General features: G+C 44.5%; 2 protein-coding genes across 4 annotated transcripts; one reads left to right on the forward strand and one right to left on the reverse strand.

Moving 5' to 3' along the window:
- The first annotated feature begins 326 nt into the window (after positions 1–326).
- zfx (zinc finger protein X-linked) lies at positions 327–8,682 on the forward strand. 3 transcript variants are annotated; one of them, XM_027028085.2, is made up of 8 exons: positions 327–1,554; positions 2,725–2,826; positions 3,078–3,380; positions 3,466–3,609; positions 4,189–4,326; positions 4,493–4,627; positions 5,573–5,737; positions 6,222–8,682. In XM_027028085.2, the coding sequence occupies exons 2-8, from the start codon at positions 2,760–2,762 to the stop codon at positions 7,454–7,456; spliced, it is 2,187 nt and encodes a 728-aa protein (XP_026883886.2). In that variant the 5' UTR covers positions 327–1,554; positions 2,725–2,759; the 3' UTR covers positions 7,457–8,682. The 3 variants fall into 3 exon arrangements, with proteins under 3 accessions (XP_026883886.2, XP_026883883.2, XP_026883884.2); XM_027028082.2 differs by lacking the exon at positions 327–1,554 and adding an exon at positions 1,807–1,897; XM_027028083.2 differs by lacking the exon at positions 327–1,554 and adding an exon at positions 1,952–2,149.
- An 8,218-nt stretch (positions 8,683–16,900) lies between these two features.
- On the reverse strand, positions 16,901–19,374 carry LOC118241462 (lipocalin-like). Its single transcript, XM_035526515.1, has 6 exons — positions 19,282–19,374; positions 18,759–18,898; positions 18,373–18,449; positions 18,122–18,235; positions 17,908–18,009; positions 16,901–17,797 (listed from the first exon to the last, which is right to left on the reverse strand). The coding sequence occupies exons 1-6, from the start codon at positions 19,372–19,374 to the stop codon at positions 17,781–17,783; spliced, it is 543 nt and encodes a 180-aa protein (XP_035382408.1). The 3' UTR covers positions 16,901–17,780.
- Positions 19,375–19,853: the final 479 nt, after the last annotated feature.

Raw genomic sequence — 19,853 nt, forward strand, 5'->3', positions numbered from 1 at the left:
TTGTTAGATCTCTGCAGATTAAGGGATGTTAATACAATGTGTGTTCATTGCTATATGCTACAAGATGTTCCATATGGATCAAGGATTGCCAGGTTTGTTCCCGACAGACCGGTACTGAAATTGTATGCTGTGGGTTGACTTGTGAGGGCTATTAAATGTATTAATTTATATTTATTTAAATCTCAGCTGTTTAAAAAAAAACAAAAAAGTTGAAATGTCACAGAAAAACCAACTGTGCTTGCAGATAAAAACTAGTCAAAGGTCTATGGTAAATGATGCACATGGAGAACATTTTGTATTCTGATTAATCAAACTTTATTTATATATTATATATGGTGTATTTTCTTTAGTGCTTGTAATAGAATTATTTACACTTCCATATCATTACTGCCCAAATATACACAGGAGCCTGACTTGGTCCATAGTTACATGCTCAAATCACTTCAGATAACTAGTTTCACATACTGTCAGAAGCACTGAAAGAATTAAAGATTAACATAGTATTCAGCATTAGCTACGATTTTAGGCGAGACTATCACTGATCTGTGTTAACTGTGAGGATATACGAGATTAGCACAGTAATCTGCGTTAGCTGTGCAGATATGCAAGATTAGCACACTAATCTGCGTTATCTGTGCAGATATACGAGTTACAGTAATCTGTGTTAGGTATGCAGGTATACAAAATTAACAGTAATATACGTTATCTGTGAGGATATACGATATTAGCAGTAATATTTGTTAGCTCTGTGGATATGAGATTAACAGTAATCTGCATTATCAGAGGATAGAAGAGATTAGCACAGTAATCTACATTATCTGTGAGGATATATGAGATTAACAGAGTAATCTTCGTTAACTCTGTGGATATGAGAGTAACAGTAATCTGCGTTATCAGAGGATATAAGAGATTAGCACAGTAATCTACATTATCTGTGAGGATATATGAGATTAACAGAGTAATCTTCGTTAACTCTGTGGATATGAGAGTAACAGTAATCTGCGTTATCAGAGGATATAAGAGATTAGCACAGTAATCTACATTATCTGTGAGGATATATGAGATTAACAGTAATCTTCGTTAGCTGTGAGGATATACGATGTTAACAGTAATCTGCGTTAGCTGTGAGGATATACAAGATTGACACAGTAATCTGTGTTAGCTGTGAGGATATACGAGATTGACAGTAATCTGCGTTAGCTGTGAGGATATACGAGACTGATGCCGTAATCTTCATTAGCTGTGAGGATATATGAGATTAACACAGTAATCTTCGTTAGCTGTGAGCATATACGAGATTAACAGTAATCCTTGTTAGCTGTGAGGATATACGACGTTAACACAGTAATCTGCGCTAGCTGTGAGGATATACGAGATTGACACAGTAATCTTCGTTAGCCATCTCCATACAGATCCATATGCACTTACACCTAGCTAATCTTCGTAGCCAGCTAACTGCTTCTTTGAATGCCGAGGCGCACAAAATGAAACTAAAACTTCAACGTAAACAGTCAACATCGGGTTGGGGATAACGGAGGTGATGTCGACATCCAGGTCCGAATAAAAGCGCTTTGGTGAATTAAAAAAAAAAAAAAAACGCGAAACGAACAGCGCCCATAGCGAGCTGCTGGCCTGCCCAAACGCGCGCCGGCGCGTCGCCCTTCCGCGTTTTCCTGCGGTTCCGCGGCTGTGACGTGAGCGCCCGAGCGCGGGTCTGAGCGCTCGCGGACCCGGAGGCCCGCGCTGCCCGCGAGCGCAGCGCTGGCGCGCGGGAGAGCTTCGGCCCCTCCCCCCACTCCCCGCGCGCCTGCTCGGCGGCCCGCCCTGCGTACGCGAGATCACCGCCTGAGCCCGGCGCGAGTCTGGGGGAACGCGTGCGGCCTGGGCGGCGGGAAAGGTAGGCCGCTGCACCGAAACAAGCTTTCAAACGGCGCTCGGCGGTCAACGACGGCGGCTCGCTGCGGCTGTTGGATTATACGTTCGCGTATTTGATTAGCGGTTGATTTCGCATTATAAACTCGCGAAATTGATTCGATTTTCCTGTTTGCGGAATTTAGCGATGTAACGACAGCTAGCCTCGGTTAGCATGACGTCAGGGCCTCCTCAGGCCGCACCGCAGGCCGCGAACACAAGCGAGAGGTTGTTTGAGGTTGGTTTAAGAGCTCTTAACGAGCTACACATGCAGTCTAGTGACCCGTCTGGCGCATAAGTATTAAAACTAACTGTTTTAAATGCGATTGTATACGCGTTAAAGTGGTCTGTATATACTTTTATTTACCGTTTTTACTCATTCAATATGGCGCTAAGATTAGCGATGGGCGTGGCATCAACGCGGCGCCGTTGGCGTTGTTACTACGTCGCCCGTAGACACGCCCCCCACGCCTGCAAGTCAACAGAGAGCTGTCAATAAAAGCGCCGCGAAAACCGCTTTGTTTTGTGTGTGCACAATTTGCGTCACTTTTGCGTCACTGGAATAATTCGTTTTAAAACCACTGATAAATTCATCGAAACAAATCAATAAACTATTGTTTAAAAACATGGATATTTTGACTTTAAAAATTGTAAGCAAAAATAAATAAGCAAAATTTCTTTCCCTTTTTGGTCAGAAAAATTGCAACTTTGTATATGTATATATAATCTTTTCAACTATTCACATCATCCAGGCTTAGAGTTGAAGCCAAGAATTTGATTGTGAAGTTTTTCTTCCGCACTCTGCACCTACAGGGCTTAAAATATTATGCAGATGATTAAGGGGGTCGATGGATGAAAATGTGCAGAGTCTCTCTCTACATTCCCATCAGCCCAAGATTGTATACAATGGGTCAGGTAAGTTACTGTAGCTATAATTATATACTATAAACCATATGACTTGCGTATTAAGAGATCTTAAATTTTTTCACTGAATAAGATCACCTCTGCACTTTTATGTACTAAGAATTTCCTTACAGAGTCAACAAGGTTAACTCTTTATATACATTTGTATACATGTACCTACAGTTATCTGATAGTATTTTCTTTGTAGTCTGTGACACATTTTGTCATGTTAACTTGGGTGTGTGTGTGTGTGTGTGTCCCAGGTGGGGATGGTGAAACAGAGGAGGATGATCTGGCAGTAGAGCTGCAGGAGGCTGTTCTGGTCTCCAGCGTGGAGGGGTCTGGGATGGAGGAACTGGTCATTCAGGACGCCATCGAGGACGTGGTGGCGGAGTATGTACAGTGCAGTGGGGAGGGAGAGGGGGGCCTGAGTGCTGCTGCCGTGGAGACCTGTGTGATGTCACCCGACATGTCTCTGGAGGGCGAGGGGCTCCAGGTGGATGTGCTGACTGCGTCTCAGGTGCAGGACGATCCAGATGCCTGTGAGGACTACCTGATGATCTCCTGTGAGTGTGAGAGGCTCCTGTGAGTCTGCAGAGACAGCAGGCATGCTTCTGTCTTCTCATTTGATCTCATGACACGTTTGTGCAGTGGATGAAACAGGGAAGATCGTGGCAGACGCAAATGGTAAAATCACGATGGAGGGAACAGCCGAGGATGAAGAAAAGGACATTGAGGGTCGAGATGTCATCAAGGTGTACATCCTTAAAGCTGACTCTGGAGAGGAAGACCCTGGTGAGGCAGGCTTCAGACCACTCTCACCATACGCTCACTCGTCTGTGCAGATAATTTCCTTCCTTCTCACTGTTTTGGGCGTGTGTGTAGTGATGCACTAATATGAAAACTGCTGGCTGACACCAACAGCCAATAAAAACAAATCTCACTTGCATGACATTAAATTACATTTACACAAAGGTAAATAATTACTTTTATTTCCTCACATTCCTCAAACTGAAAGCTGAAGTTAGTTTATTTATAGAGCACCTTTTATAACAAAGGACATTGACCATAGAGCTGTACAGAGGGCTAACAATAAAACAATATAAAAAAACTAATAAGTAAGAGTCAAAGCAAATAACAGAATAATGTATGTGTGGGGGGGTTGTTTTGTGGACTGAGGGACTCATAATGGGCAGTAGTGTCTTTTGATTGACATTGAAACAACCGGTGCTGACTGCTGGCTGTTTCTAACTCAGTCCATAAGATGACTGCAATATTTTAATTTTATCAGCTGATGGCGATTTTTATCTGACATATCGGTTCATCTCTAATCCTTTGTTGTTTTTAATGCTTATGTAATTCTGTCATTTGAAGGTGGCAGTGTGGATATAGGAGATACCGATATAGACGTAGACGAGAGCGTGGAGTTGGTGGACTCGTCTGTGCTGCCCATCAGCAATAAAATGGTCTACATGTCTATGGGTGAAGCCAGTCAAAACCAGGATGACATCAGTGAGTCTTCTGATTCTTCTGATCAATTCTGATCAATTCTTCTGATCAATTTTACATTGGTGCTGCCAGACCTAAATACGCCAAAGTGTGATTGGTGGGTGGGACTAGTACCTCTGGTGAGGTGTGCACTGAGGAGGTGTGTGTGTGTGTGTGTGTGTTCTAACAGATGTCACTAAGCTCACAGATGAAGTATACATGGAGGTGGTGATAGGGGGCGAGGATCCCTCCAATCCCCAGCGGCCGTTCGATAGTGTGACACTCAGGAAAGAATTCATACCTGCAGCTTGGGCCACAGCCTACGGTTCGTTAACACAGCATACAGTTATCGTGTGACTGCCCAGTCTCTTCTGTCCACCCTACACTGTGATTCTTGCTCAGCACCATGTAATGTAGCAAAGCACATTAATATTCACGAGTCACAATAGCCACACGTTAATAGAGACATGAGAAACCGAAAAACGTGGGCTGGTTTGGGAGGCGCAGGATATGGACCGAGTAGACCTCTGCACCACAGCACCGGCCTAAAGCTGCGTTTTCTCTTCTATCGTTCCATCCCAGATCTTGGGACTGTTGCATAAGAAGACACAAAGTGATGTTGCCATCGAGTATTAAGTAATTACCTTATATCTGTTTGTTTGTTTCACTGAATGATTGATTGGGCAGTGGTGTCTCAGTAGTTAAAGTACTGGACTAGTAATCAGGTTGCCAGTTCAAGTCCCAGCACTGCCAAGATACCACTGTTGGGCTCCTGACCAAGACCCTTAACCGTCAATTACTCAAGTTGTGCTCAGTAAGAATTGTAAGTCGCTTTGGATAAATGCGTCAGCTAAGTGCAGTAACTGTAAATGATTGCATGAGACACAGATGATTTTCAGTTAAATTTCCTTAAAATTCTAGTATCACGTTGGTCCAAAAGATAGCAGATTTATTTTTATACTGATTGAAATGTTTTATAACATGTTTCATGTCTTAAAGGGGGAACGATATGATGAGGTTTCAGCATCTTGTGTGTCTGTCAGCGTCCTCTTCTCTTTTTGGTCTCTGTCCCTACATATTTTCAAAATTGAGACATTTTAAATATTTCAGAAGCCATATTTTGGAATTCCTCATTTAGCGCTGGACCTGGGTGTGAAGTCTTTTAAGATACTAGAATGTGTGTGTGTGTGTGTGTGTGGGTGTGTGTGTGTGTGTGTGTGTGTGTGTATGTATGTGTGTGTGTGTGTGTGTGTTGTAAATGTCTGGTCAGGCCAAGAGGAGCCTGAGAGCTTTGAGAACAGGAACGGAGCAGCAAGTGCCGTGCTTCACGTGGAGGAGAGTCACGTGATGGAGGGTCACGTGACGGAGAAGCTCAGCCGTCCCCGGAGCAAAACCAGGAATAAAAAACACCCAGCATCTCATCACATCCACACAGGTGCCTGACCTGCTCGATCACGCATTAGAGTTCCAGACACTGCAATAATCGTGCCCTCCAGTTCTACCTTCTACAGAAGGTGAATTCTTTGGTCTGTAAATCTGAAACCAGTCATTCAACAAAATGTAATCTTACTCATTTTAATTCTATTTTTAACAATGACTGTTTACTATCACCAGCTGAAACTTTACGTTCATGCAGGTTCCCATTTACAACCATATACCACCATTTACATGCTTTTGTTTGGCAACTTAGTCTGTAGGATCTTATGTTTGTGCTGTCTTATGTACTTGATGCACCTTGTATTCAGCTGTGACATAAGAATTTCCCTCAAGAATCAATCAGTCAATATACTTATCTATCCGTATATCTATCTGTCTATCTATCTGGAATAATCTTTCTGTCTTTGGATCTTTAATACTGGAGTATTCATGTAATTCTGTTTTCTGGTCATATGTTTTGTTTCTTCTGGGCTTCCACTCAGCGATCATCATTGGACCACAGGGTCAACCACTCACAGTTTACCCCTGCATGCTGTGTGGGAAGAAATTTAAGTCCCGCGGTTTTCTGAAGTGCCATGCCAAGAATCATCACCCAGAAGCCATAAGCCGAAAAAAGTACCAGTGCACAGACTGCGACTTCACCACCAACAAGAAAACCAACCTGAACAACCACATGGAGGTCCACACCCAGAGTAGCAAGGCAGCGGCATTCGAGTGCGAGACGTGCAGGAAGGAGTTCCGCCAGCAGGCGGCGCTCTTCTCCCACCGGCTGCAGCACCACCCCCACCACCGAGAGCCCAAGCTGCAGATCCCCCCAACCACCACCAAAATGCACAGCTGCAAGTTCTGCAACTACGAGACGGCTGAGCAGGGACTCCTCAACCGTCACCTGCTGGCGGTGCACAGCAAGAACTTCCCCCACATCTGCGTGGAGTGCGGGAAGGGTTTCCGCCACCCATCGGAGCTGAAGAAGCACATGAGGACTCACACGGGCGAGAAGCCCTATGCCTGCCTCTACTGCGACTACAAATCGGCTGACTCCTCCAACCTGAAGACGCATGTGAAGACAAAGCACAGCAAGGAGATGCCGTACAAGTGTGAGCGCTGCTTCCAGACGTTCAGCGAGCCGGAGGACCTCCGCCGGCACACTCTGGCGCATGAGGATGCCAAGAGCCACCAGTGCGGCCACTGCGAACACCGCAGCTCCAACTCCAGTGACCTGAAGCGCCACGTCATCTCCGTGCACACCAAGGATTACCCACACAAGTGCTCCGCCTGCGGCAAGGGCTTCCACCGGCCATCGGAGCTGAAGAAGCACGCGGCGGCGCACCGCGCTAAGAGGCTGCACCAGTGCAGACACTGCGGCTTCAAGAACGCTGACCCGTTTGTGCTCAGCCGCCACATCCTGTCTGTGCACACCAAGGAGCAGAAGGCCTTCCCTGACGGCACAGGTCCGAAGAAGGTGCTCATGCTCAGGGCTCACGGTGGCAGAAAGGTTCTGGGTGGGTCTGGGGTGTCCAAGATCCGCAGGGAACGGCGGGTGTACCAGTGCCAGTACTGCGACTACAACACAGGTGACGCCTCGGGCTTCAAAAGGCACGTCATCTCCATCCACACCAAGGAGTACCCACACCGCTGCGACTTCTGCTCCAAGGGCTTCCGTAGGCCTTCAGAAAAGAACCAGCATATCGCAAGACACCACAAAGACCTGGTGTAGGCTGCATGAGCCTGACGACCTCCAGAAAGGTCCGGGCTTCTCATTTAGTGCTCATTTAGGGCTCGTTTGGTGCCTGTGATGGTGCTCCCTGCAGGAACAGGTGCCCAAGACGGACACGGGGCTCAATGAAAGAATAGGGCGCCTGATGGAAAGTGGGAAAGGCCCTTAATGTCTTTACGTTCAGTCGACTTGCTGGTGTGGGCTTAAGTTTTTGGTTTTTTTCTACTGTTACAAGATCACTGGGAAGGGCTCAGAAATGTAGCTGAGATTAATCAGATTATGAGTTCAAATTTTTATTTGATAACGTTCTCATATAGCATCATGTTTGTGAGAGCCCTACCATTTGATTTTCCCAAAACATGAGCTTTCTTGAGCGACTGCTAGAGGCAAGACCGTTAGACAAGGAAAACAGAAAAACAAGGTCTGAACTGAAACCATCTTGTGATGTTGGTATGCCTGGGGAGATAGAGAAAGGGTGCCTGTGAGCTCTGGAGCGCTGATGGCTTTCCTTGAGGAGTCTGATCTAAATAAAGGCGTCTTAAGTTAGCAGACGGAAGCTACTTCAACCTGAAAAGTGTTTAACTGCTCAACTGCTTTTTAGCACGTCACAAGCTCAGCCAAAATAGGGTGCATAGAATGATGTTTACTGCAAATGCAAAAGAAAAAATATCTACTCACACAAATTAGGAATTGATCTAAAGCCACAGATCATGTGTTAATGTTTGTTTGTGTTTATTTTGTTTGTTTTATGAGACATGAATGATGTATGTGCATTTAAATGGTGCTCCTCTGCTCTCGGTTCAGTTGTGTGTGCATTGCTTGTGTTTAATTAATGTGGAGTCACTCAGTGGTGCTAAATCTTTATTTACTGATGACTGATGGTCCTACACATAAGATACAAAAGCTTACTTAAAGTTTATCTGCATTGGTCAGAAACTTAATCATCCTCCTTTGATCATCCTCCTTTGATCATTCTCATTTGATGCATGGAACATATTTCTGAAGATGATTCAAATTAGTACATGGATTTTAAGTACAGAAATATCTTGTGTGTAAGACCTTCAATAGTACTAAATGTGGTTCCCCTTCTGGTAGCAGAGAGTAGCAGGAGAGAAGCACCTGACCATTGAAAAGGCTAACATATAACTTTGAATAGATATATTCTGAAAAGTGTGTGTACATAATATTTGTAAATATAAAGTTATTAAACAATATTTTGTGGTCGATGTTTCCCTTTTCTTGTTTGTGAGAAATGACGGCATCTGAAAGTTTTAATGTGATTGCAGTAAGCAGCAGAGGTTTTAGTGTCGGGAGGTGTTTCTGGAGAGTTATGTGAGTTGTAAAGTCTGGAAGGTTGGTGCATCCAATACCATCAAAGGCATGAGATGGTTATTAATCTCTGCATTCAGCTGAAAGACATTAATAAATAGTGCACACTTGCACTCTTTGCTGTGCTTCATCTTTGCGTATGTTTTCAGGTCGGAGGAGTCAGCCGATTTGTAGTCGCAATAGAGGCAGGCATAGGGCTTCTCACACGTGTGAGTCCTCATGTGCTTCTTCAGCTCCGACAGGTGGTGGAAACTGAATTAAAAGACATAAACATCATTATTTATTAAGGAGTTTTGAATGATCAAACATATTTATAATGTCCACACTAGAATCGGTGACTCTGAGCTCTTACTTAAAAAATTGTATAAAATAAACAGCTGGCAGTGATGAGTATGAGCGCACACTTCACAATCTCTGGGATGTAGCAGTACTTCATATTGCCTGTACTATTTCAGTGTTGTTTTCCACACAATGAATATGTTTTCTGTGCTAAACTGGGCTGCTTAGCCATAGTTTGTATTTGACTCCTCTTGGCATTTACATCGGTCCTATCTGGAGGGATGGTCCTATCTGGTGACATGGAGAGGATCCACATCCAAACCGTGTAGACTCTCCACTGGTGTTCCACAAGGCTCAGTATTGGGCCCCCTTCTCTTCTCTTTGTATACTTGTTCTCTTGGTGATGTAATATCTTCTCATGGTTTCTCCTACCACTGCTATGCTGATGACACTCAATTATTTCTTTCTTTTCCACCCTCTTACACACAGGTCTTCAGACGTATCTCGGCATTATACAAACTTATCATTGTCTATTATAGAGCCTCTATGTATTTTGCACTTCTAGGAATCAGCATTGATCCCTGTATTTCAACAGTATTCAAGTTCATTGGTATATTGGACTCTGACCTATTGTACTAGCTAGGATGTATTCCACGAGTAAACAACAAAGCACTTTTGTTAATTGCTCTGGATAAGAGAGTCTGTTAAATGCCGTAAATGTAAATAACACACACACAAATCCTAGTATCTTAAAAGACTTCACACCCAGGTCCAGCGTTTAATGAGCAGGTAATCTGTAAGTGTCCGTTTTGAACAATACAAATAAATATACAAGTACCTTTGCATTATAAATTTCAAGATGAGGACATTCAATCAAAACCAAAAGACAAAACACACAGATTAAAAATTTAGCAGTTTGTTTGCTTATATCTTATAAGCCTTATTTTTATCTTATACCTGCATTTCAGGTGAAGTACAAGCCAACAGAAACGAGAGAGAGAGAGAGAGAGAGAGAGAGAGAGAAAGAAAGGGAGGGGTAAAGGAGATAAGAAGAGGGAGCAGATGACCTCGGGCGACCAGCTCACGGTCAAGCTGACATGTCATGGCTGATAAGCAGAGACCTTGTGTTGGGTGCCTGAAAACAGAAAGGCTCCAGTAACCAACACTCCCCCCTTTGAGTCCAAAGGAATCACATATCAATATGTAGACCTTTCTCATATGCAGGCACCAAGGCAACATTAGCATGATTAATCACGGAGGTAGAGATGTGAGTTATAAAAGAAGACAGCAGTGACAATAAGCAGGGTCCACAAACAAGAATCAACACAATAATCAGGAGTATGGAAAAACATGTTTATGAGCCAAGATCCCCAAGGGCCAACCAGATCAGTTAACCAACTGAACCAAGAATCATTGGCGGGTGGAGGCTCAGCAATAGTGGTCTTCATGTGCGAAATGATGTCAGTAATGTTATATTAACTAGGGATGTCAAAGCAACTCGTTTCATTAATGACCTTGCAGATGCCTTCCTCCTTTGCCAAGAGTAGATCTAGGGTTAGGCAGTTCTGCAAGACAGCGGTACAGATCTTATCTGCCACATCACTGCCAGGGTGTTTTCAGTCCTATTGGCTAAATTAAGTACCTGCCATGCCAAACCATTAATTTTATTAAGGGCTGCAGTAGTTCCTCCTCCCAGGAACAAACTCCAACCCACGTTCGCTCCAGGGTTAGTCCATGGGTTGGCCAGTCCATACCCACCATACCTGTTAGGGGTGCCAGTAATTACAGACCTTTTAGCCCTGTCAGATGTCGACTGCGAGCGTGTATATATGACCAGAGACAGGATAGTTAATGCTGGGGTACAACATCCTTTCCAGGGAAATTTATGATGGGTATGACTAACAATCAAAATGGGTAGGCTGGAGTATGCCATCCTACCACATACCCACATGATATGCAGATGCTCCAGTGCCCATGATTGCAGGGCAAGGAGATGGTGTGCCTGTTATATTATTTATTGTGCATCTGCCCAGTCCCACACCTAATGCCCATACCTCATTTTTACATGGCTTGTGGCCCAAAAATGGACCATCAGGTAAGCCTGCAGAACATAGACAGGTGGTACCCGTCACAGGTAATACTGCTAGGGTCATGTTTCTGAATCTGGGGTAATACTGTTTACTAATGCCAATGTCGCAATCTGTCCTTTGGTCCGGCCATGAACCACCATCCAAGGCCCATGCGGGGAGATGCCCACTGCCTTAGATACATTTAGCATAAACCCTACTCCCATATTGATTTGACAGTCTGATGAATTATGGTTAAGTGCTGTTGCCATAACATCATCTACTGGCACCGGTACCCAGGGTGTATGGAATGCTTCATACACCAGACAGTCCCTCCCTGGCTCCACCTCTGTTGCCGCTACCAGGGAGACCACAGAAGATAAATTACCATTACACTGTTGTTGATGACTCTGAAAGCCCACTATCCCCCCTTTTGTACCTTTCGAGACTGAAAATAATGCCAATATTATCACACGAATGGGGCCCATTATTCCTATAGTAAGGTTTTGCATGCGCTTATCAGAAAAACAAGGAGAGAAAAGACCAAAGAGTCTGCAAAGGATGTTATTAGGCACATATTAGGCACAGGATATCTATCAAGTTATAATACCAGTGCTAAAGTGTATGACATACAGGGCCAAGGAGGACTTCCTTGGTGAGTGGTGCAGCCAAGGGCCAGTCCCTCAGCATGAAATCATATAACAAATTTTGTACTACATGTGAATGTGTTACGGTGCATTTGGCTTGTCGGACGCGTCAGCTACTGATGATTTCTTCAGCCAGCTGGCATGTCTCCAATGTGCTGATCCCGATGTTAGCACAGCGGTTCGGGTCACTGCGATCACAGTTGTTGGGGGTCCGTACACAGCTTCACCAACTTTCCGAGGGTTCAATGATTTGACCAAAACAGTGTCACCTGGAATAAATGGATGAGTAGGCTTGTCTGTGGGAAGAGGGAGAGTGCAAGAGACATTACCATGCACACTGTTCAATTTCTCAATCAACATTTGGGTGTAGTCTGCCAAGATCACAGTCATGTCACCTGAATGAGAAACACCTGGGTTACCTCTGACCCATGGGGTGGTAAATAGTCTACCAAAAATGACCTCAAATGGTAACAATTTGGTGGTGGCACTGGGCGTCATTCTGATCTCACATAACACCGCTGGCAGTACATCTATCCACTTCTTTCCTGTTTCCATCATAGCCTTTGTTAACCTTTCTTTCAAGGTACAAATCATTCTTTTAACAATGCCAGATGACTGAGGAGGATAAGAGATGTGAAACTTCCAGTCAATAGTTAGGTAGGTGCATATTTTCTGAGTTACCTTGGAAATGAAACAGGGTCCCTGATTGAATCTATTACCCGAGGCACACCGTACCTTGGTATTATTAACCACAATGCGGGCGTCTTCCTTAGGACAAGGAAACACCTCAGTCCATTTGGAAAACCTGTCTACAATCACCAGCAAGTACTTCAACTGACCACAAGGTGGCATGTGCGTAAAGTCTATCTGTAGACACTGAACGGGATAATCAGGAGCTGGCAAGGCATCATGTTTGGCTTGTGTTTTCCCCTGGTTGCTTCTAGCGCAGGTTAAACAGCTATCTAGGAGGAGTTTTACGTGTTTCCGGTATACAAAACTGTTTTTGAAATGTTAGCCGTCACCCCCCTTTGTGCGACGTGAAATCCCATGAAACTGATGCACAAGAAATGGCAAAACAGATTTAGGAAGGGCGATACTCCCCTCCGGGTCACAGATCGGATCATCTTTATCAGGCCTACATCCTTGATCAGCCCAGTGAGAGCAGTCCTGTCGTGTACCCTGAGCTTGTAAGAAAGGCAGACCAATATCAGTCGGTACCAAACAGAAAACATGGAGACAGCATCACATGCGGATGATACAGCGTATGGGCATGAGGGGGCATTAACAGCTGCCCAACGTGCAACCTCGTCCGCTAAGGCATTGCCAGAGGCCGTGTCAGATCCAGAGGTCAAGGTGCGGAACCCCCTGGAGTGCCAAATCTTACCGAAGTCATGAGCAACTCCAAACGCATGACGGGAATCAGTACAGATGGTGACAACCTGATCCCGGAATAGATGACAGGCGCTGGTCAATGCCATCAGTTCAGCTACTTGAGCAGACCTGTAAGGGAGAGATTAGCTACGGGAAAATTCAGAGTCAGACGGTTTAAAACATGAGCCATCTACAAAAATGTGATAGCCGCCTTCGAGCAGCATGCTAGAGAGATCAGAGCGCATGCTCGAGGACTCAAGGATTGCCTCCATGCAGTCGTGGGGCACAGAGTCATCAGAATGATCTAGCGATGTCAAAAGTGATCGCAACAGATTAGCAGGTGAACTCAGGGTCGTGCGTGATTTAATGGTTAAATTCTGAGTGGTGCAGAGGATGACCTCATTGCCTGAACGCCACTGTGCCATCATGTGCTGTGTTTGAATGTTATTCATAATGTTAATAACTTGAGGTGAAGTGTGTAGAACCATGGGATGAGACAGTGCCAATTTCTCTGCGTCAGTGACCAGAAGAGCCGAGGCAGCCACGGCGCGTAAGCAGGCCAGGCACGCCTTGAATTACCCAATCAAAAGTTTTGGAAAGGTAGGCCACAGGGCAATAACTGCCACCGTGCTCCTGGGCCAGGACGCCCATGGCTGTGGAGCCATTTTCAGAAACGTAAAGGTGGAAGGCCAGATTATAGTTCGGCAGGCCAAGTGCTGGAGCAGAGCACAAGGCCGATTTCAGAGTCCTAAATGACTGATACATGGGCTCAGTCCAGACCAACGTATCAGGACAGTCTTTTCCACAGCCCTGCCTGAGTACTTTATCATGAAAGGAACAATCTGACACCCATTGACGGCAGTAGTTAACCAGACCCAGGAAACTCAGCATGGCTTGTTTTGTGCTGGGCGGAGGGATGTCACGTATGACTGCCTGATGGTCATCTGAGAGGCGGCGTTCACCAGCGGACAGCAGGAATCCCAGATACGTGACAGATGGCTTGCACCACTGGAGCTTAGATGGTGAAACCTTAAACCCACATGAAGCCAAATGTTTCAGTAGTGAGTGGGACCCCATCACGCAGCACTCCTGACGTTGTTGATAACAACACAGTCCTGATAACACAGTAAATGATAACAACACAGTCCTCTGGAGGGACCCAGGACACCAATGTGTCTCTTACAACAGCGATGAACACAGCCAGGGAGTCCAGGAAGCCCTGGGAGAGATGGCACCACGTGTATTGCCTACCCTGAAACGTAAATGTGAAAAGTGGTTGGCTGTCTGGGTGGACTGGTACAGAGAGCAAATATCCTCAACAGTAAAAAAGTGATGGTGTGCAGGAATAGCAGTTAGAATGGCAGACACATCAGGCACCAGTGGGGTTATGGGAACTACTATGTCATTAATGCGCCTGAGATCTTGTGTAAATCTCTTGTGTAAATCAGGAGATAGCGGATACTGTTTACAGTAAACAGGGGTACCGTGCTTGAGTCGAGCCTTGTAGGGAGGACAATCTATAAACCCCACATTGTTATCATGGGTGGCCCACAGTGATTTAGGGATGTCTTCTAGCTCAGGAAGTACAGAGTGGTCAGCTGTGTTACTAGGCTGACCCAGCACATCTGTAAACATGGAGATATGTGGTCTGGAATGGATCATCATTTTGACCTGCTCAAAAGAGAGGGAGAGAGAGATTCATTTTAAACATTCAATTGTGACCCAACAGGTTAAATGGAGAACCAGAAATAACTACAAACCAATGCATCAAAAAAATTGGGGGGTCATCCGGACTTCTAACGGGCAGAGAGTGCGTTTTGGGACAGTCCACAGGGACCCCTGAAATTCCCACATAAACGGGAAATACATTCTCCGAGTGGAATGTAATCTAAGCAGGAATTTCCTCAGTTCCTGATAAAAGGTGTCAACGTTAGTGTGCTGTGCCCAGTAATAAACACTGGCTCCGTCGCTATTCCAATTTGGGAGGGTGTCGTTGCTAAACGACAGTGACTTAATGCCATTAATCAACTCCTCCTCAGTAAACCTGTGCTTTAAACAACGCATCAGAATGGTCCTGAAATCAGATCGTGTTAATGGAGCATATTTGGTGCATGCCTTTAAAGCATCCACAAATGCATAAACATTAGTTGGATCAGGTCACAAATATTTTGAATATCAGTCATGCTAGGAGGCTTAACTCTACACAGTTTCTCACCCAGCATCATGAATGAAGTAGAAACATTCACGGGGGCTGGAGCCATGCCCTGAAGTCTCACCCTGCTGTAGGGAGGCGAGGTTAGGATGGAGGGTGGTGTGGGCTTGCCGTCCGCTCCTCCTCCAGAAGCCCCCCTCTCAGCTTCCTGATTCAGCTCAGACGTGTCTGTAGCATTTGGCACAGAAACATCTGCCTGAACAGGAGCCTGTCTTATCAGTGCATGCTTCACAAGCGGAGGAGGGGATCCTTTCAGCTGTGTGGCAGGAAAAACAGCTATTTCAGACCCAGGCATCCTATTGGGTTTTACACCATGCGCCTTGTCCCACACCGGCTTGGCCTTACTCCAGTCCTGCCAAGAATTCTTCTGAAAATCCCAGCTATGGTCCCCATATCCCTCATAAACAAACATAGCACTGAGTGCTATAAACTCCCTTTCAAATGAGCCTGTACGTGGATAGTGTCTAAACCCAGCACATTCAGTCTAACCAGCCAGACAATCAATGTACAGATCACAATGTGAGCCCAAACCACACCGAAACGTCCAATTCTTCGGGATTTCCCCCTTTTTGGCTTTTACATAACTAACACCAGAACCCATGGGTCACCCAGTAAAATCATAACCAGTATACAACTATACAAAGAGCTCTCAAATAAGTGCAGAGGAGGGAGGGTTCACCAATAAACAGTAAATTGCGTTTCAATAAGTCTCAGGCCGGATAACAAATCTTTACACAGTGTACAGAAAATTCAGCTCATGCCAATAGATGAGACTTCTTCCACCTTTTCAACAGGCAGGATAACAAGTACAAAATTCAGCATTCAGCTCGTACCAACGGACGAGACTTCTTCCACTTTATTTCAGACAAAAACGCACCTAAACTAAATTGAAACTAAATTTAAGCACAGAGATACTGAGCAGGAAGAAGACACATTAAATACTAGGGTGTCACTTACTTGAGCAGTGTCCTACTTCTGACCCAGACTGTTACAAAAAGGGTTCAAAGTGATCAGTCCTTCAGGTTCGATCTCCTCCAAGTTACCCTCTGCCCTCCGTCTTCTGTAGCTGGATCAATCCGGGGAAGTCAAGAGACACTGACACCAAGGTAGTGAATCAAGAGAGTTCCACTTTATTGAGGAAAGCACAGAGTATATATGTGTCCTATATCTACTATCTAAATCTACAGGATGATGGGGAAGAGTGAGGCACGTTCTAAGGGTCAACGTAGAAAGGAAAGAGACAAGGTTAGTAAAGATTAGATGTTTTCTGCATGAACGAGCCACGAGCTGTTCCCGTGCCCACCATGAGCCACTCCTGTGCTGAGAGAGAGAGAGAGAAAGACAGGGAGAGAGAGAAAGAGAAAGAGAGGGGTAAAGGAGATAAGAAGAGGGAGCGGATGACCTCGGGTGACCAGCTCACGGTCAAGCTGCCATGTCATGGCTGATGGGCAGAGACCTTGCGTTGGGTGCCTGAAGACAGAAAGGCTCCAGCATGTATCACCAGCACGAACACGGGGCACAGTGCAAGAATCAGGCACCTGATGGAAAGTGGGAAAGGCCCTTCATGTCTACATTTAGTCGGCTTGCTGGAGTGGGCTTGAGTTTGTTTTTTTTTCTACTGTTACAAACTCATTGGGAAGGGCTCAGAAATGTAGCTGAGATTAATCAGATTATGAGTTCAAATTTTTATTTGATAACGTTCTCATATAGCATCATGTTTGTGAGAGCCCTACCATTTGATTTTCCCAAAACATGAGCTTTCTTGAGCGACTGCTAGAGGCAAGACCGTTAGACAAGGAAAACAGAAAAACAAGGTCTGAACTGAAACCATCTTGTGATGTTGGTATGCCTGGGGAGATAGAGAAAAGGTGCCTGTGAGCTCTGGAGCGCTGATGGCTTTCCTTGAGGAGTCTGATCTAAATAAAGGCGTCTTAAGTTAGCAGAGGGAAGCTACTTCAACCTGAAAAGTGTTTAACTGCTCAACTGCTTTTTAGCACGTCACAAGCTCAGCCAAAATAGGGTGCATAGAATGATGTTTACTGCAAATGCAAAAGAAAAAATATCTACTCACACAAATTAGGAATTGATCTAAAGCCACAGATCATGTGTTAATGTTTGTTTGTGTTTATTTTGTTTGTTTGTTTTATGAGACATGAATGATGTATGTGCATTTAAATGGTGCTCCTCTGCTCTCGGTTCAGTTGTGTGTGCATTGCTTGTGTTTAATTAATGTGGAGTCACTCAGTGGTGCTAAATCTTTATTTACTGATGACTGATGGTCCTACACATAAGATACAAAAGCTTACTTAAACTTTATCTCCATTGGTCAGATAAACTTAATCATCCTCCTTTGATCATTCTCATTTGATGCATAGAACATATTTCTGAAGATGATTCAAATCAAAGGCATGAGATGGTTATTAATCTCTGCATTCAGCTGAAAGACATTAATAAATAATATTTACATTTGTTACAGCAGAAACAAAATGTTTTTTACTTTGAACAAGCACTTCATACAGTTCAAGGGGAAAGGATTTGAAACATTACCATTTGGGGGCAGGGTGAGGATGTTTTCGGACTCGATGCCGTTGTCCAGGGCGAATTTCTGGAACTTTTCCACCACACCGTTGCTGAGGTGTGGGCTGCGGCCTGCAGTGGCAAACCAGCTACGTCAGAGGCCACTTGAATTCTCTCAGTGAGGTAGCGAATGCAGAAGAAGGTAAACCATGGAGAAGAAATTTAGCTGCCGACGAACTCTTACCACACAGCTTAATGTACGTGGAAGAATGCCCCCCTTTGGTATTGGTCACGTGTATGATGACAAACTCATCAAATTTGGCATCAATTACACACATGTCATTGTTACTTCCCGAGTCTGAGAAGAACAAAAGACAATAAATGTTCTTTCATACTCTGTTTTAAACAATTAAACAACAGAATGTGTGTTTAAGAGAAATAATAGGATATAATATTAGAGGAATAAGTTTGTCAAATTAAATAAACAGGACTTGCGTTTGCTGTGATAAAAAAAACATCCAGAAGTGTCAGTCTTCTTAGCAACGTGGCTCTTTTCCCAGCAGGAACCTTTCCTACTTGAACAAAAAAATGTGTCACCATCAAACGAATTCATTTTAAACTATGATACTGAATTAAATGTGCAAATTTTATATTCTACACTTTTTATTCTACTAGGGACCCATTACAGACAGCTGCAGGATTGCAGAAGAAATCAGAAAATCTTCATTTTCCCAGCCTGGAGAAGGCTTAAGTCTTCAACCAAACCACTGTGCCAATGATGAATCAGCAAGTGAAATGGTTTTTCATGCAGACTTGATTTTAATGTGGTCTTGGCAAACTGGAGCCCAGCCCTGATCTAAGGAATTAGAATGGGTTCCTACTGCAAATAAGTGAAGGTCACGTGAAGATCTCCATCGGCTGTAGACTCTACTTGGACGGTTCCCATCTTCATGTTGGCTTTATGAGTGGTGAACCATTTTGCATTTGAGGCAACACCAATATTGTACCACTTTCCTTTCATCTGCGGAGAGTATTGATTGAGCTTCCAATCCCAAGCGACATACTTTTAGTCAAATACAAACTATGGCTAAGCAGCCCAGCTTAGCAGAGAAAACATCTTCATTGTGTGGAAAACAACTCTGAAATACTACAGGCAATGAGAAGTACTGTTACACCCCAGAGAGTGTGTGAAGTGTGTACTCATACTCATCACTGCCAGCTCAGTTTATTTTACACAATCTTTTAAGTAAGAGCTGAGCGTCACCGATTCTAGTGTGAACATTGTAAATAATATGTTTGATCATACAAAACTCCTTAATAAATAGTGATCTTAAAGTCTTTTAATTCAGTTGCATTACATAATAATCATTTTCACCCAGTCAAAACACCTGTTTACATTCTTACCCCATCCAAACAGAAGTCAGTCATGGGACTAATGTCGGAATACGCCACAGTAGCCCAGAGCAGCACAGTCAGGAACCCCAGCATGGCTGACATGATGGTTACACAGGTGGAGTAGCTCTTCTCTCTCTGAAGTGGGAGGTGTGCATCCTACAGTGGGATGTGTCCAACAGGAGATGCAGACTGGCGTTTTATCCTGTCAGATGGACCTCTCCCTCAGCCCCTCCCACGTCCTCCTTCCATGGTATGAACCCTGGTAGTTCTACAGAACCGCCCAGCATTAGGTGCTCATGTTACTAGAGTAACCCTGGTGTGCTTGTGTCTTCTGTACCACCTCAGGAGAATGAGGTAATTTGTAGAAGCCACTCAGGACTGCATCTTTGTCTTCTGAAGTCTGGACAGACGTAGAGCTGTAACTCCTCTCAGTAGGTCCTGGACATGCTACTAAGCATTTGTACCTGATCCAGTCGTTTTGCATATCACTGCACTGCTGGGTTCCCTTCACTGGCTTTTTGTAGTTTCCCATTCAGCTTTAAAAAAACACCCATCAAGAGAGAGAACACACACACCTCCTT

The sequence above is a fragment of the Electrophorus electricus genome, chromosome 5 (assembly GCF_013358815.1).
Source record: "Electrophorus electricus isolate fEleEle1 chromosome 5, fEleEle1.pri, whole genome shotgun sequence".
Lineage (NCBI taxonomy): Eukaryota > Metazoa > Chordata > Actinopteri > Gymnotiformes > Gymnotidae > Electrophorus > Electrophorus electricus.